Source organism: Perca flavescens, chromosome 15, assembly GCF_004354835.1.
Source record: "Perca flavescens isolate YP-PL-M2 chromosome 15, PFLA_1.0, whole genome shotgun sequence".
Classification (NCBI taxonomy): Eukaryota; Metazoa; Chordata; class Actinopteri; order Perciformes; family Percidae; genus Perca; species Perca flavescens.
In genome coordinates, this window is record NC_041345.1 from 34,890,568 (window position 1) to 34,909,973 (window position 19,406).

The following is a 19,406-nucleotide window of genomic DNA, read 5'->3' on the forward strand; positions in this document are numbered from 1 at the left end:
TTCCCTGCTATACCTCAGATTCTATTATGGTCTTAGACCTTGTGATTAGCATGTAATTAGTATGCTTTTTCCACCACTGAGATAAGGTTATTTACCTTGCACTAATCCAGGAATGCATCAACCAGGAATATGGCATCTTCGGGGTCAAGGTGATTCATTTCTTCAGCTTGGTCAAGTTATTTTTCCATGTTTCCTTTTCCTCCTTGTTTACCTTTGCCTGCTTCTTTTCCCTTGTTTCTTTCTTCTTCTTCTTCTTCTTCTTCTTCTTCTTCTTCTTCTTCTTCTTCTTCTTCATCTTCTTCGTGGGGCCATGACATGTCAAAACCCATCAATGAGATCGCACCACACAGGAAGTTAAATGCACAGAGGATCCGGTAGATTTCCAAGATGAACACAGCAGACAAACATCCGATCGTAACTGGTCACTTTGTCAACATTAGTTTCTCCCGCTGCCACGGAATAATGTGTTGATCAGCAAATCAACCTCAGACGCAACGCGTGTAGTGGCCGAGGGTTTGATCCGTCAGACGGAGGAGTCCTATGTGGAATCTTGGGCCACAGCTATGCTAGGCCATAGCAGCGTCCATAGCAACCAAATTATTCTGGCGATAGCTGAAAAATCTTCGCAACAACAAGCAAGCGAGTGATTATGTACATTCACTGAGTCCATATTATGAAAATAAAATATATATTTCTTGATAGAAATGTAATGAACTGCATTTTGATGCAGAAACTAACTCAAAATATTGATTTTTTTCACTAAAAATCAGAGAAATGTCAGCCATCTTTTTTGTTCTCACGGCCGGAATCTTGAAAGTCACGTGACTTGGACGCAAAACATTAGGAAAAGAATAGGCAGAAAAAATGTTACAGTCATACAATTCAAGGACCATTATTGTAACCCCTCTACGATATTGCACTTTGGACACACACTGTGACCATTGACTGTGACACACACTGTGAATCTGAAAACAGTGATGTCACCCTTTCCCTTCAAAATAAAAGCAGAAGAGTTTCACTTTTAATCAAATCTACTTTATAAAACAAATGTCCTACTGTTTTTTTATATGAAACCATATGTATGTGTCCATATTTATTTACATTTCAATCTAAATCATTTACATTCATAATAATGACATATTCATTCAGAGACAAATTGTCAGCTTTTATTTTGAAAGAGCCGTGCAGGAAGTAATCTGACGCAGCTGTTTGGAAAATGAAAGTGGAGAGAAACATTCCCACAATAACGACACAAAACTTAACTTTAATATATAGTTACAGAATTCATTTGTGTGTGTGTGTGTGTCTGTGTGTGTGTGTGTGACTGTGAGTGTCTGTGTGAGTGTGTGTGTGTGTGTGTGTGTGTGTCTGTGTGTCTGAGTGTGTCTGTGTGTATGTGTGTCTGTGTCTGTGTGTGTGTGTGTGTGTGTGTGTGTGTGTGTGTGTGTGTGTGTGTGTGTGTCTGTGTCTGTGTGTGTGTGTATGTGTGTGTGTGTGTCTGAGTGTGTCTGTGTGTGTCTGTATGTGTGTGTGTGTGTGTGTGTGTGTGTCTGTGTGAGTGTGAGTGAGTGTGTGTGTGTGTGTGGAAAGGGAGAGTGAAAACCCATTCTAAAATTCCCATCTGTTTTCTCTTTGCTGTTTAAATAGTGAAGGAATCAGAATGTTGGAGAACAAAGTCTCTAAGTCTTCAGCCTTACTAACCATCCTCATCATCACCTTCTTCTTCATGATGCAGAATCTGAGCGGCGTGCTGATCTTCCTCCTCGCCACCATGACCCCGGTCCTGTGCTGTGATTGGTTCAGACACTACGGTCACCTTAGCAACAAATCAATGACTCTGCTGCGCCTCATGGTGAGTAACGACTTTCTGTCGTTTCCTTTGATACTTTTGGGACTGGCGTTGACGTTTTTGTTGCTTGTTTTGCGTCTTTTCTAGTTTTATGTAGATATTAGCTACATGCTTCTGTATAAGAACACAGTGGGCCGCATAAGATGGAGGTCGGGGGGGATGTTTGGTGTGCATACACTTTTGTACGATATCATGAGTACATGTTGACATACTAGTAAATAGTAAACTATAATAAGTCTAGTTTACTCTCAATACCAATGCATTTATTTCATATTAAAATCATATTCTTGACTCCAACAGAAGAAATTACATTTAGAATAACTTACATAAATATATCAGTGCATTTTAATCACAAACACATATATTTCCATGAATATAAAGCAGAAACGTTTTATGTTTACACATAATATATTAGTGTGATTTAAAAACGAGGTTTCAGAATCAAAGTCTGAGTGATGACATGAACTCTTTAAGAAGACATGTTTCTGAAAGGTAGAAATCAATCTGCTGCCATCTGCTGGATCTTTATCAAACTACAACTGTTTCTTTAGTAAATCTAGCACTGCCCACACTGTATTGTTCCTCTTTATATAGATGTAAACATGTTTTTGCCCTGGTCAGGGGTTACTTTAGCCTGGTTGAGCCCAGACCCTTCTCAGTTGTAACTGAGAGGGGGTCTGGGGAAGCTTCATTCACAGCCTATTTCCAAAGGGGCGTCTCCAACGGACGCTGCTCAAAAGCCTCTGGGCGCAATTGGATAGTCCTTCAACCAATCAGACCAATGATCAGGGTGACATCAACCAGTTGCTGCGCTTCGGTGGCCGCCATGTTGAATTTAAACAAAAAGCTGCTTGCCATCACTGCGCTATCGTGGTCAGTAGATGGTCTGTAGAAGTTCTGTAGAAGTTCTATAGATGTTCTGTAGATGTTGTGTAGATGGTCAGTAGATGGTCTGTAGAAGTTCTGTAGATGGTCTGTAGAAGTTCTGTAGAAGTTCTGTAGATGTTCTGTAGATGGTCTGTAGATGTTCTGTAGATGGTCAGTAGATGGTGTGTAGATGGTCAGTAGATGGTCTGTAGAAGTTCTGTAGAAGTTCTGTAGATGTTCTGTAGATGGTCTGTAGAAGTTCTGTAGAAGTTCTGTAGATGTTCTGTAGATGGTCTGTAGAAGTTCTGTAGATGGTCTGTAGAAGTTCTGTAGATGTTCTGTAGATGGTCTGTAGATGTTGTGTAGATGGTCAGTAGATGGTCTGTAGAAGTTCTGTAGATGTTCTGTAGATGGTCAGTAGATGGTCTGTAGAAGTTCTGTAGATGTTCTGTAGATGGTCTGTAGATGGTCTGTAGAAGTTCCATAGAGGGTCTGTAGATGTTGTGTAGATGGTCTGTAGATGTTGTTGAAGTTGAAGTTGAAGTTGAAATGTCTTTAATGTCCCCGAGGGGCAATTTGGTTCACAACATGTAGCCAACACATAAACATTAACACAAAAAACACATAAAACCTGAAATAGTAAAATAAAAACATAAATACACATGTACACTACACTTAAACGATGACAAGTATATGCTGTAAAATGGCAAGTGACCTATAGTTAATTGAGAAACCCAACAGCTGATGGTACAAATGATCTCAGGTATCTATTAGAACGGGCATGTTTTCGGAAGGGATACCTCCTTCCAGATGGTAGGAGGCAAAACTCAGAGTGTAATGGGTGAGTAGTGTTAGCCAAAATGGCCATTGCCCTCTGTGTAGCTCTGGCCTCATACACAGACCTAATGCTGTTGACGTCAGTGCCAATTATTTTCCGAGATATATTTACAATTTTTCCCAGTCTGTTCTTGTTGGTTACACTCAAATTGCCAAACCAGCAGATCATGGTGAAGGTTAAGATTGACTCAACAAAAGATGAGTAAAAAGTTGTCAGAAGTGATCTGTTAACATTAAATCCCTTCAGCTTTCTTAAAAAAAAACAATCTCTGATTGGCTTTTTATAGTCATATATAGTCAGTATTAGTCTCAAAATTCAATTTATTATCTAAAATGGTGCCCAAGTACTTATATTGGTTTACCACATCTACCGCTGTGCCATTAATCAAAGTTAAAGCAGTGGTGGAAGGATTTCGACGAAAGTCAATACACATCTCTTTGGTTTTAGAGACGTTGAGTTGTAGATATGAGTCCTGACACCATAAGTGTCCAAAACTGGACCATGTCCCGCCTCGTGATCCTGCAGAAGACTAATTATCACAGAATCATCAGCATACTTGATAATATGCCTTGATTCAAACATACTCTGACAGTCATTGGTGTAGAGCACAAACAGAAGTGGTGACAGAACACACCCCTGAGGTGACCCTGTTGAGCACATAAGGGCCTTAGATAAAATATTATTTACCCGGGTTCTCTGTGATCTCATAGTTAGGAAATCAACCAGCCAGCATATGGTACCAAAGTCAATATCAGGAAATTGCAATAATCTATGAGCAAGAATATGGGGCTGCATACAGTTGAACGCTGATGAGAAGTCAACAAAACACAAACGTGCATGTGTCTTCTTGCCCTCTAAATGTCCAGTAACAAAGTCCAGCAGTGTTGCTGTGGCATCCTCAACCCCCTTGCTTGATAAATATGCAAATTGGAGTGGATCAATCATGCCCTGAGTCATGAAAAGTAAACTCCTCTTTACAATAAGCTCAAAACCCTTCATCACCAAAGAGGTGAGAGCCACGGGGCAATAGTCATTCAGCACCTTTGGAAATGGGACTTTTGCCACTGGAACCACAACTGATTCTTTCCATAACCCTGGGACTTTCCTTTGTGATAGCGAAAGTTGGAAAATAAATGTAAAAATACTGCTCAAGAACAGAGCACAATTTTTAAGCAATCGGCCGCTGATGTGGTCAGGCCCCTGGTTCTTCCTTATGCTCGTCTGCTCAAGAGTCTTCCAAACATCAGTCTCATCAATCAAAATTTGACTTCCCTCAAACCCAGTTCTAAATTCAACCAAATCATCATTAAAATCATGGGAGTCAAATCTTGAATAAAACTGATTCAATTCATCCACCAAGACAGTGGCAGGTTTGTCAGATGTGACCCCCCCTTTTTTCTTCTCACTCATTCCCACCATAGCCTTAATCCCCCTCCAAGCACAGTAGGCATTTCCATTCTTCAGCTGATCTTCCACATTATCCTTAAACTGGATTTTGGCCAATTTTATTTCCTTCTTCACCATCATTTGAATCTCTTTTTTTTGGTGCATGTCATTCTGTTGGAAATTATTTTTTTCTTATTAAGAACGTGCTTAAGTGATCCACTCACCCAGGGTTTATTATTGGGGTATAATGTGATCATCTTTGTGGGAATAATCATTTGCTCACAAAATGTGATGTAGCTTGACACAGTGAAAGTTAGTTTGTCTATATCGGTGCATGTGTCCTTAAAAACATCCCAGTCGGTACTATGAAAGCAGCCACTCAATTCTTTGATGGCATCATCTGTCCATACAGAGACCTCTTTACGCTCAACTTTGCCTCTCTTAAGGGTTGATTGATAAACCGGGGCCAGAAAGATGCAGCTATGGTCAGAAGACCCCAGGGGTGACATTGCGTAAGATTTGTAGGCATCTTTAATAGTACCGTAGCACAGATCTAAAATCTTGCCATGTCTGGTAGGACAGTTTACATATTGATAAAAATGCCCCAGGTATTTCTTAAGACTACACGTATTAAAATCACCAAGTATAAAATGCGGAGCATCGGGGGAAATGCTTTGTAAACGGTGAACAAGTTTGGTAATTTCAGCTGCAGCATCTGCTGAGTTGGCTCTTGGGTGGATATATACCAATGGAATGAAAAGTTGGGGAATTTCTCGTGGCAAATAAAATGGACGCAGTGAGACATGTGGGCTGCAGATAGATTCCCTCTCTACAATAGTCTTGCACCAGCATGAGTTGACGTATAGACACACGCCCCCTCTTTGTGCTTTTCCAGTCAGCTGTGTGTCTCTGTCTAACCGAATGGGCTGACCAAAGCCATCGATTTCAAGATCCTGGCCCAAGTCATATTCTTTTAACCAAGTCTCAGTCAAAGCTATAACACAGTCATTGTTATACTCTGGTATGAATTTAACATTTGCCTGCTGTTCATCCACTTTTTTCCGTAATGATTGCACGTTTCCAAGGATGACAGAGGGAAGTGGCAGGCGGCGCAATCCAGCTCTGCCTAGCCTCCGTCTCACTCCTCCCCTCCGGCCACGCTTCCTCACCCGACCTGCTGTTGTCTCCCGCAATCCGACGGCAGGCCCACGCCGCCTTCCACATGCTCCACTGCCTCGGCCACGGATCGTCACCCCCAGCATTGTTTGTCGATCGAGACAAGCAGATCCGCACCTGCGAATTTCTGGTGGAATTTCATCGCGAAGGGTCCACGGGGCGGAATTGTTACATTGGATGAGAAAGTCCCGACTGTACTGCAGTCTGTGAGGCGAGTTGGTTCGTTGGTTCACAACAATCCCAAGAGTAAACATACTCATGAGCACCGTGTTGAACAGATCCATATTAATTCCAGAATATTGGGTTACTCTTAACTATTACTCTTGAATTCCTGCAGCTAGTTCAAACATGACAAACAAGATACGAAAGACATTAGACAAATACAAACACACGCGGCTACTGCTGTATGTCGCCACTGCAAGGCAGCGCCATTCTCCCTCCCGTTGTGTAGATGGTCTGTAGATGGTCTGTAGATTGTCAGTAGATGGTCCATAGATGTTCCGTGGATGGTCTGTAGATGGTCAGTAGATGGTCTGTAGATGGTCAGTAGATGGTCAGTAGATGGTCAGTAGATGGTCAGTAGATGGTCAGTAGATGGTCTGTAGATGGTCTGTAGATGGTCTATAGATGGTCAGTAGATGGTCTGTAGATGGTCAGTAGATGGTCTGTAGATGTTCTGTAGATGGTCTGTAGATGGTCTATAGATGGTCTGTAGATGGTCAGTAGATGGTCAGTAGATGGTCTGTAGATGGTCAGTACATGGTCAGTAGAAGGTCTGAATGAATAAATAAAGTGTGAAGATGCGGAGCGTGAAGTGACATGTTGTCTTTCTGTTTCAGGGCACTGAGTTTTCTAACAACAGCCAACCTTACTTTCCCTACAAGTTCTACAGCCATATTAAAAACAACACGGTAACTACCTGTCTCTCTGTCTATCTGTCTGTCTGTCTGCGTGACATGTCTATGTCTCCGTCTGTCTGTCTGTCTGTCTGTCTGTCTGCCTGCCTGTCTGACCTGTCTGTCTCTCTGCCTGTCTTTCTCTCTGTCTGACCTGTCTGTCTCTATGCCTGTCTGTCTCTTTGTCTGACCTGTTTGTCTCTCTGTCTGTCTCCAGGTGGAGTCCCAGCTGGTTTTCATCAGAGACAGTCTGGAGCTGATTGAAGGTCTCTATCTCCATAACGACCTCTCCTCCGTTGCCTGGGATACAGACAGGACGGACCGTTTCCTGATGACGCTGGAGAGACAGAGAGAAGGGATCAGCAGCTGTGTGAGTAGAGACACCTTCTTCTAACTACACTGATACTATCAGAGACTTTCAGACTCTCCAACCTAATGTCAGAAAGTAATGGGAGCTGGGTTTGTGTCTGCAGCTTTCAACAGAGAGGAGAGCAGACAGCCGACTGAGGAAATACTACCGGGGACTGGAGAAACGGCTCCACACGGTGAGAAAAAGTACTGGAAGTACTGACTGGAGGTAGTAGCAGACTGGAGGTAGTAGCACTGTGACAACAAGTACTGATTGGAGGTAGTAGCACTGTGACAACAAGTACTGACTGGAGGTAGTAGCACTGTGACAACTACTGACTGGAGGTAGTAGCACTGTGACAACAAGTACTGACTGGAGGTAGTAGCACTGTGACAACAAGTACTGACTGGAGGTAGTAGCACTGTGACAACAAGTACTGACTGGAGATAGTAGCACTGTGACAACAAGTACTGACTGGAGGTAGTAGCACTGTCACAACAACTACTGACTGGAGGTAGTAGTAGCACTGTGAGAACAAGTACTGACTGGAGATAGTAGCACTGTGACAACAACTACTGACTGGAGGTAGTAGTAGCACTGTGAGAACAAGTACTGCAGTACTGACTGGAGGTAGTAGCACTGTGACAACAACTACTGACTGGAGGTAGTAGTAGCACTGTGAGAACAAGTACTGCAGTACTGACTGGAGGTAGTAGCATGTGTCTCTTGGTAGTTAGTCTTATTTGAAGCTGATGAACTTCTCCGTTCTGAGTTTGTAGCTTCATGTTGAATCACTTATTGGACTTCTCTTTGGATCACAGAGTCAGCTCCATGAAATGTTAAACTGTAATGTGTTTTCAGGGAGGCAGCAGTGCATCCTGGGAGATGATCCGGAAGGTGACTGACCAGCACCTGCACCAGCTGAACCTGCTGGTGAACGGAATGAAGAAGCATTGACTCCACGGTGCACCTGACCTGACAACATGAACGCTGATACTCTTACCATTTATTTATTATTTTATTTATTTATTTATCATGTTTCTATTTATGAACCCATATATGTATTTTTGTATGTACAGACTCTAATTGTGATTTTACTTGAAAACATTTTGATAACTGATAATAAAGAACTTTCATACAGCTCAATAGTATTTTGTGTTTGTTAACGGTACACACAGTGTCTGAAATGTTCCAGTAACCAGCCTTACTGAGTACCGGCACTTCTGATTTTTGTCTGCATGAGTAACCTTACTTATATTTGTCATTAATATTTCTTCCTTACTGACCGCCAGAGGTGTATATGAATGAAAGGGTGGGGTTTCTTTTTGTATTAATAGACCATTAGTAAAACGTAAGTTATGGATGTAACTGCAGTTTAATGAATCCTGGATGACCACCAGTCAGTTTTTTGCTCCTCTGATCGCTCGGTTTTATCTCACCTCTACTGGGTCTTCTTCCAGAGCTGTACACCACTAAGAAAAAAGCTTCCACCTGTTCTCGTACTGCAGACGTGTAGACGGTGCTTTGGCATTAAGGATAGTATTCCCCACAGGCTCTTAGCAATTGGTCAACAGCAGGTCGGGCCCTCCAGCAGCCAAACCCATAGCTGAAGGCGGCAGGGGTCAGGATGCCAAATCTGACCCCCCCAGCTGAGACAAGAGGTCCTTCCTGCCAGAGAGGTGCCAGGGCGTCTTGTAGCATAGTCTGTGAAGCAGGGAGAACCAATTCCTGGCTTGCCAGAAGGGGGCCACCAGAAGAAGCCTGTGGCCCTGATGAAGCACTCTGAGAAGTGTTGGCAAGATCAGAGGAAATAGTGGAAAGAAATAGAGAAGCCCCTCTAGCCACGCATGAGCCAGATTATCCTGACCAAGAGGGCTGTTCCTTTCTATCAAGGAGAACCAAAGGGGTCAATGGGTCGACATTAGGGTGACCAGATGAGATGAGTCAAATTCGGGACAGGAGGAGGGGGGTGCGTTGGTGTTTTTTTTGGAATTGGTGTTTTTAATGTTCTATCAGACTGTAACTACTCGAGAGTTAAAAAAAACCATATACCATTAAAAAAATCTAGGTTTGATTAAAGTTGTGTGTTAAACAAGATGAAGAATTGTTTTTTTGGAAAGCGTGGCTATACGTAGCTATATGTAGTTTGCTGCTAGCATGCAGCCTGATGTCGGACGCTTTGTTTGCATCGCGTAAAACTGCAGTAATCTAGGGGTATTTCCCTACCCGGTCCTCCCCATACCTGCAGAGACGTTTTTGCTTTTTAGCTACGTGTTGATCTTGATCGGGTCCCGATCCACCTCTCCCTGCCGAAGAGACCTCAGATTCTGCGTATGACCTTGTATGAAGCAGCCACTGCCCAGGTGGAGAGGCTTGTGAGGACAGAGGAAGTCTGCAACCTGGTTGCGCTCTCCCGGTAAAAACTTTGCACGTAGGCTGGTCAGGTGGGGGGCTGCCCATGCCAGAAGAGCCTGGGACCCCCGAATCAATTGTGTGGATTTGGTAACCCTCTGGTGGTTTATGTGAAAGACTGTTGTCTTTCACATAAACCACCAGGTGTGTTGAGGCCTGACAAGCATGTGCTTCCCCCTCAGGTATGGCAGGAAAGGCTTGAGCGCCAGGTGCACAGCTCGTAGCTCCAGCACATTGATGTGCTCCAGGGTGTCCTGAGCAGACTACTGGCCCTGAGCTGTCTTGTTCTGGCACACTGCGCCCCATCCTGAGAGGCAGGCATCTGTTGTGACAGATATGATTCCCCCCTCCACAGGGGTTAGAAGGCACTGCTGTGACACCTTGAGCTTCCTGTGCCTGTGAAACTTGGCATCCATGAGGGCAAGCAAGCTGGTTCAGGATGGTGGCAAACCGGTTTGTGATATGGGCGCCGAGGCCCACGTTAGCCACTAGGTAAGCTGGTGACTGGAAGCAGCACCGGGGGGCAGATGTGGACCCCCTGGGCCTGCCAGGCGGGGGTATGTTTCTGCGAAGATCAGTGATCTACTGCCTGGTCTAATTAGCCTAGCCAGTCTGCTCGAGCAGCTGTAGAGCAGCTGAGCCGATAAGTTCCCCGGGCTCTACTGGGACAAGTCCCCCCCCCTCCACTGGAACAAGTTCCCCGGGCTCCACTGGAACAGTACGGAGGGTCTGCCTACATGTCTCCAACAACGAAGACTGTCCAAGCCACACCTAGAGTGGATATTAGATGCCCTGGTTCCCTTGACACAATCTCAACATAAACTAAATCAATCTTACCGACTGTAGAAGTTGGCAAACGGGGCCTGGAGCGTCCGCCAGACCGGGACTTCTTGCGTTCGAAGCCGCTAATGCTAATGCTAATGCTAATGCTAATGCTACCGCAGATGGCAGACAACCTGCATAGCAAGAAGATGAGGAGAAAGTTGCGTGCTGTGTTTTATTTGCGTGCGTTTTCTTTTAGTTGCGTGTTGTGGTTTATTTGCGTGTTTTCTTTTAGTTGCGTGCTCTGGTTTATTTGTGTGTGTTTTCTTTTAGTTGCGTGTTGTGGTTTATTTGTGTGTGTTTTCTTTTAGTTGCGTGTTGTGGTTTATTTGTGTGTGTTTTCTTTTAGTTGTGTGCTGTGGCCTCTCAGGGCCACCGTAGTTATGCGCATATGTCTCAAACCCTTAGTCTGATGGATTTCAAACTTTACAAGTGTATTGCAACGGGCAAGAGTAAGTGCGACGTTGTTTGGATTAGAAATGCAAAAGATATCGTTAAATATATACACTACCGGTCAAAAGTTTGGGGTCACTTAGAAATTTCCATTCCACTCCATTCCAGACACAATACCTGCTGAGATCAGTTGTATTGTTTTTTTTAACGAGGGCAGCAGTTTTCAGATTACATTATGTGCTTACATAATTGCAAAAGGGTTCTTGACTGTTGTAGAAAGAAGTGGCTGAAGAAACACTTGAAATTCATGCTTTTTGGTCTAAACGTCATACCCAAATTAAAAGTAGTACAGCTCCCATATACTTTGACACTCAGGGGTGTGCCTGATATCATTGGAAAGGAAACACTCTCAAGTTTTTGTTGAGAGTGTGATTCTAGGCCTTACTGACACAGAGTTACAGAGGCTAGAATGGAGATTTTTTATTTCTGTCCAAGTTATAAATCTGTAAAATTATTAAAATACACTGCTGTAAACACATCTGACAGGTGACAGACAACACAGCATTAGCCACGTCTCAGCTTACTACAGAAAAAAATTCAGAAGCTAAAAGACTCAAAAATGGATTTTATATGAATTCTTTTCTACAAATATGTCTGTGCGTTTTTTTATTTCTATTTGAAAAGTGCAAATAAAAAAGCCAAAAAACTACAAAATACAACACTTCTCAAATACACAAACAAACCCACATCAATCACCTTTCCAATGATATCAGGCACACCCCTGAGTGTCAAAGTATATGGGAGCTGTACCACTTTTAATTTGGGTATGATGTTTAGACCAAAAAGCATGAATTTCAAGTGTTTCTTCAGCCACTTCTTCCTACAACAGTCGAGAACCCTTTTGCAATTATGTAAGCACATAATGTAATCTGAAAACTGCTGCCCTGGTTAAAAAAAACAATACAACTGATCTCAGCAGGTATTGTGTCTGGAATGGAAATTTCTAAGTGACCCCAAACTTTTGACCGGTAGTGTATCGGTAAAAGAAGCACACATTGGCTTTTGCCGCTCTAGCCGCTGGCCACTCCCCCTCTCACCCTGAGGACCAGAGACAGAGAGCAGCAGAGCTTTGGCAGCTAAAATGTGACATACACCTCAGATCCCAAAAATGTCCAAAGTTGCACTACTTTGGACTGTCTAACTTTGATTAAACAAAGGACAATTCCCGAATTTAAGGACGTTTCAGAATCCCACACATGCAAAGCACAACCAGCTACAGACAACAAGTGGCAGTGAGACGTATCTGTATATGTGTGTCCGTGTTTGGGGGGAAGGTAACCTGCACATCGCACGCAGACGCCACATGCAGAAGGCTTTACAAAGCAGGGGGGGGGGGGACTCTTTTCCTGCCATTGTATTAAGTTGCTGTGAGCCAGCAGAACATAACGTAATCTCTGAGATGATTCCTTCACAGCGCTGTGCAATGCGAGAAAATCTCAGAGCTGAACCAGGAAGACACATTAGTCAAAACCTGTATGGAAATGAACACCTCTGCTGAAGTGTTAATTCATTAACGATCATACGACACAACATCTCTCTCTCTCTCTCTCTCTCTCTCTCTCTCTCTCTCTCCTTGCACAAACACACGGTCTGGTTCTGGAGAACAACGCAGATACGTGCTGATTAGCACTCATAACGGGCCGAATGGGTAGCACACTGCCATGAGTCCATGAGGTCTGATTACTCCACATTTTCATTGTGATATTTTGTGATTACATTCTGAATCTGCAGCGTTCTCTGTCAGCTGGGTACCCCCAGGATCCTCCAACTTAAATTCAAGGCTTTTTAAGACCATTTCAAATGAAATTCAATGCCAACTTCATACCCATTCCAACAGAAGTATGAGGGGAAAATGTCAAATCTGTATACATTTTAAATCCTAGAAAATAAGTATGTACAATAAATAAAAAACAGTACCTTAAAAAAAACCTATGAAATAATCTACCTGCACCATAGTCTGCTGTGCATTATGGGATTGCTCTCCTGATACGGTAAATATCAGACCGTCTGACAGACACAGAGCCCCGTCTGGGTTTCTGGTCTCTGAATGAGTGAATATTTAGGGTTCATTAAGTGTCTGTACGCTGCTCTATGTTTTTTTCTCATTGGTTGTTCCAGGGGAGACACGCTTGATTCCTGTCAGTTCCATAGTGAGAGCGGCCTGCCAGAAATATTATGGCCGCTGCGCCATATTAAATATATTTTATACCATGGTCTGGGTGAATACTCAATTCTGATTGGCTGCAGGGTGTCCATTAAAAAGTGATATAGGACACCTACTAAAGGAGTTCTAAATGAATGCGCTACGTTAAATCAAAAAGGAAATGTGGATTTATTATTTCCAACTCGTCCTCTGAACACCACAGGATGGCGCTAAAACACACAGGCTGCAGGAAGTCAGTTCTACTGGCCCTCTGGACTGACTTTGTTTCACGGTATCTCACATCCTCACATCCTGTTCACTGTTCAGGTCTCTGCTTCAGGCTGCAGCTGACAGTAACGGTACAGATCCAGTTTTGCGACACGACTGTCGCGTGGTGTCGCGACGTCATATAGCCATGATTGATGCTCCACGCCCCTAACCAGCAGCTGATTGGACGAACGCATTACGTGGGTGTGTCTACTCGAGAATTTCAACAGTCTCATGGCGGCTCGTTGAGAATACTATCTCGTATTTTACAAAAATAGTTCACCGAAATGTGTTTCTGAAAAAATTTAAAGCAAGAAATAGTCCATGCAGTTGCTGAATATGTCTTCATTTCAGATCACCAAAGGTCAGTTTGAAAGATTTTCGTCTACTTCTACTGGATAGTCGCGTTCAACGCGATTCATTTGCATAAAGCTGGGCATCGGCCAGCTTCTTGACACGCAGCATTTTTTCAAATGTAGCGCATCTTCCCGGAATGCTTTGCAGGAGCGTTGAAGTCGCTTGACGTCACCCATAGGAATAGAGCGGGGCGCGATGCGACAGAAGCATCGCACGGACAAGTGGATCTGCACCATAACGTTATCTCACATCCTGTTCACTGTTCAGGTCTCTGCTTCAAGCTGCAGCCGACAGTAATGTTACACATCCATCTTCGTCCACTTATCCGGTCGGGTCGCGGGGGGAGCAGCTCCAGCAGGGGACCCCAAACTTCCCTTTCCCGAGCAACATTAACCAGCTCCGACTGGGGGATCCCGAGGCGTTCCCAGTCCAGGTTGGAGATATAATCGCTCCACCTAGTCCTGGGTCTTCCCCGAGGCCTCCTCCCAGCTGGACGTGCCTGGAACACCTCCCTAGGGAGGCGCCCAGGGGGCATCCTTACCAGATGCCCGAACCACCTCAACTGGCTCCTTTCGACGCAAAGGACGCTCTACTCCGAGCTCCTCACGGATGACTGAGCTTCTCACCCTATCTCTAAGGGAGACGCCAGCCACCCTCCTGAGGAAACCCATTTCGGCCGCTTGTACCCTGGATCTCGTTCTTTCGGTCATGACCCAGCCTTCATGACCATAGGTGAGGGTAGGAACAAAAACTGACCGGTAGATCGAGAGCTTTGCCTTCTGGCTCAGCTCTCTTTTCGTCACAACGGTGCGATAGATTGAATGTAATACCGCACCCGCTGCGCCCGATTCTCCGACCAATCTCCCCCCTCCATTGTCCCCTCACTCGCGAACAAAACCCCAAGGTACTTGAACTCCTTCACTTGGGGTAAGGACTCATTCCCTACCTGGAGAAGGCATTCCATCGGTTTCCTGCTGAGAACCATGGCCTCCGATTTAGAGGTGCTGATCCTCATCCCAACCGCTTCACACTCGGCTGCGAACCGATCCAGTGAGTGCTGAAGGTCACAGGCCGATGATGCCATCAGGACCACATCATCTGCAAAGAGCAGCGATGAGATCCCCAGCCCACCAAACTGCAACCCCTCCCCACCCCGACTACGCCTCGATATCCTGTCCATAAATATTACAAACAGGATTGGTGACAAAGCGCAGCCCTGGCAGAGGCCAACCCTCACCTGAAACGAGTCCGACTTACTGCCGAGAACCCGGACACAGCTCTCACTTTGGTCGTACAGAGATTGGATGGCCCTGAGTAGAGACCCCCTCACCCCATACTCCTGCAGCACCTCCCACAGTATCTCCCGGGGGACCCGGTCATACGCCTTCTCCAAATCCACAAAACACATGTAGACCGGTTGGGCATACTCGCAGGCTCCCTCCAGGATCCTTGCGAGAGTGAAGAGCTGGTCCGTTGTTCCACGACCAGGACGGAATCCGCATTGTTCCTCCTCAACCCGAGGTTCGACTATCGGCCGAACCCTCTTTTCCAGCACCTTGGAGTAGACTTTACCAGGGAGGCTGAGAAGTGTGATACCCCTGTAATTGGCACACACCCTCTGGTCCCCCTTTTTAAAAAGGGGAACCACCACCCCAGTCTGTACAGACTTACTGTACACAGCTTGTATGGTTCCCCGCTTCCCCCTCCTGAGGTGGCGAACAGTTTTCCAGAAGCACTTTGGTGGCGACCGAAAGTTCTTCTCCATGTCTTCTCCAAACTTCTCCCACACCCGCTGCTTTGCCTCTTTCACGGCAGAGGCTGCAGCCCTTCGGGCCCTTCAGTACCCTGCAACTGCCTCCGGAGTCCTCCGGGATAACATATCCCGGAAAGACTCCTTCTTCAGTCGGACGGCTTCCCTGACCACCGGTGTCCACCACGGTGTTCGTGGGTTACCGCACCTTGAGGCACCTAAGACCCTAAGACCTCAGCTCCTCGCCGCAGCTTCAGCAATGGAAACTTTGAACATTGTCCACTCGGGTTCAATGCCCCCAGCCTCCACAGGTATGCACGAAAAGCTCCGCCGGAGGTGTGAGTTGAAAGTCTGTTGGACAGGGGCCTCCTCCAGACGTTCCCAATTTACCCGCACTACACGTTTGGGCTTACCAGGTCTGTCCAGAGTCTTCCCCCACCCCCTGACCCAACTCACCACCAGATGGTGATCGGTTGACAGCTCTGCCCCTCTCTTCACCCGAGTGTCCAAAACATACGGCCTCAGATCAGATGAAATAATTATGAAATCGATCATTGACCTTCGGCCTAGGGTGCTCTGGTACCAGGTACACTTATGAGCATCCCTATGTTCGAACATAGTGTTCGTTATAGACAATCCATGACTAGCACAGAAGTCCAACAACAAACAACCACTCTGGTTTAGATCAGGGAGGCCGTTCCTCCAAATCACCCCTCTCCAGGTGTCTCCATCATTGCCCACGTGTGCGTTGAAGTCCCCCAGCAGAACAATGGAGTCCCCCACTGGCGCCCCATGCAGGACTCCACTCAAGGTCTCCAAGAAGGCCGAATACTCCAAACTCCTGTTTGGTGCATATGCACAAACAACAGTCAGAGTTTTCCCCCAACCCCAGCAGGCGAGGGAGGCAACCCTCTCGCCCACCGGGTAAACTCCAACGTAGCCGCGCTCAGCCGGGGGCTTGTGAGTATCCCCACACCCGCCCGGTGCCTCACACCCTGGGCAACTTCGGAGAAGAAAAGAGTCCAACACCTATCCAGGAGTACGGTTCCAGAACCGAGACTGTGCGTAGAGGTAAGCCCCACCAGATCTAACCGGTAGCGCTCCACCTCCCGCACCAGTTCCGGCTCCTTCTCCCACAGAGAGGTGACGTTCCACGTCCCCAGAGCCAGCGTCTGCTGCCCGGGTCTGGTCCGTTGAGGCAACGTTACACATTGCGGAACTAATTCTTCGTAAAAGTCATTATATTGTTTTGGGGACAATGACATGGCTGATAGCTAGCTTGTCTTGTTGTTCAACATACTGTCAAATTATTTTTACTGATTGCCAACTGTACACAATGTTATTGACTTTGGATCTTGCTAGCATAGCGTTAGCTTTCTGGCTCGTAGCTAAACTGAAGGGTTCCATCAGCTGTGCGGACTATATAAATATCTCCGGTTGCTAAGGGAGGCAAGTTGTATCTAAGGTCCTTCTTAATTCCTACAATGTTTGCATTGCATAAGAACCTGATGGATGGGAATGATTGTTCCAGGTATTAGTCAAACCGTCAGACGTAACCAGGGAAACGGAGTTATTGTTTGGATAAACTTTAGATTTCGATTGTAAAACTAAAATATGAACTAATGTTTTAAAAATGTTATTTTGCAGGTGACGATGGTATAAGCGGGTTAATACCCTTCGAGGTGTCCATTGTCAGGTAGTAATGGACTTCACGCCTCGCCGTCGTCCATTAATACCTGACAATGGACACCTCGTCGGGCATTAAGCCTTACTTAAATAGTTTTTCTGCGTGAGAAATACAATGTGTGGCGGGAGTGTGTGACAAAAGACTGAAATGAGGGACTGTCACGCTCAATGTGTGACACTTGAGAGCCCTGGTTTACCGGTCAGAGAGGCGTGTTTACTTTGTGTCTTGGTCCTCCGGTGCGTCTAGAGACTGGCTATGGTCAGTTTTTAAATTAGCCTACATTAGTAACAGTTAATTTTGTTATGGTATTAACTTAATCCTAGGAAAGGCAAAAAATATAAGACCTTTGTAACAAAATCCAAGACTTTGTATACCAAATTCAAGGCTTTTAAATCCTAATTTGAGATTATCGAATTTAAGACTTTTTCAATGCTTTCAAGAGCCCGCGGGTACCCTGGTCAGGTAAATACAGTAGTAGGTAGGCCTACAATGTCTTCCTCTGATGTAGAAGTAGCCTACACTGTAAGTAGCAGGCTATACAGTGGAGTTGCATATGAAGTGGTTTGGGGTCCTTCTTTAAGTAATTATGGGTTACAATTTGGTTTTTTAATGAATTCTACAAGCAGCAATACCACAGACCAAGTAATCTGGCCATTACAAACAGGCACATTTTCAACGGGCTCTGCACTAGTTAAATCAAAAAACAAAGAAAAAGGAAACATGTAGTTCAGAGCTTCATTAATTTATTGATCATTATTAATAATTCACACGTTTAAGGATCATTAGACAGTCGTAACTGAAGTATCCAGACATCTTGTAACTGAGCTGTTTTTTATATATATATATATATATATATATATATATATATATATATATATATATATATATATATATATACACAACCAGCGCTGTAATGTAACTAAGTACATATACTCCAGTACTGTACTTCAGTCCAAATGTTGAGGTACTAACTATACCACTTTACTTGAGTCTTTTCTTTTCATGCCACTTTCTACTTCTACTGTGCTACATTTCATCTGTTACAGCTTTAGTTACTAGTTACTTTAGTTACTCCACTCCATTCATCTGTTACAGCTTTAGTTACTAGTTACTTTAGTTACTCCGCTACATTCATCTGTTACAGCTTTAGTTACTAGTTACTTTAGTTACTCCACTCCATTCATCTGTTCCAGCTTTAGTTACAAGTTACTTTACACATTAAGATTTTCTGAACACAAAACCCATGTAGTTTATAAATCTGATGTTTGATTCTAAAGTAAACTAGCCGACAATATAACGGCTACAAGTCACGCTGAGATGATGAGACCATTAAACACACAACTGGTTGGATCCTTTACACTTTCTACAATGTTTTAATACTCTAACTACATTTTCCTGATGATACCCACTTTGTAAGAAACATCTGAGTATTAATAGTTTGATGTTTGTTTATCTATATATATATATATATATATAATATTATATTATATGTTTCTTAAATGTGTGTATACAAACATTTAAGAAACATATAAAAGGTTTTATTTAATTTGTTGTACAAATTGTTTTACCAAAGTCTTTATGTCATATATGATTAAAATTGTAAATAAATGTCTGAAATGAAATGTTGTAATAACACTTTGAGTCTGAGTTTGGTCTTTTAATCTCGGAAGGTTAAAGTGAGATTAATTCTGTTGTTACTCTGTTATTAACTCTTTTATTCTGTATTTATATATAAACACACATATATAAATACATTACATCAGTTTGTTACACTTTCTTTAAGAAATAATTCTTTAAAATAAACTTTTATGCTTAAAATATAAACGCAAACACAACTCTTCAACATATTGTGTTGGACTGAAACTCTATTTTATTTTTTTTCTTCTAAAAGTGAAATCGGCATTTTAAATTGAAGAAAACATTTTAAAATTTAGATTTTTTTTACAATTTTTTAAACGTTTGATAATTTTTATTATCATTAATTAACTCTCTCTCTGTATATATATGTGTTTAAATTATATTATTATATTATATATGTAACTAAACGTAAAATATAAACGCAAACACAACTCTTCAACATATTGTGTTGGACTGAAACTCTATTTTATTTTTTTTCTTCTAAAAGTGAAATCGGCATTTTAAATTGAAAAAAAC

The 19,406-nt window shown here is 43.7% G+C and overlaps 1 protein-coding gene across 1 annotated transcript; it reads left to right on the forward strand.

Moving 5' to 3' along the window:
* The first annotated feature begins 1,608 nt into the window (after window positions 1–1,608).
* LOC114570269 (interferon a3-like) lies at window positions 1,609–8,318 on the forward strand. Its single transcript, XM_028600512.1, has 5 exons — window positions 1,609–1,852; window positions 6,956–7,027; window positions 7,230–7,382; window positions 7,486–7,557; window positions 8,223–8,318. Exons 1-5 carry the CDS (start codon window positions 1,661–1,663, stop codon window positions 8,316–8,318), a joined length of 585 nt encoding a protein of 194 aa, XP_028456313.1. The 5' UTR covers window positions 1,609–1,660.
* The last annotated feature ends 11,088 nt before the right edge of the window (window positions 8,319–19,406 follow it).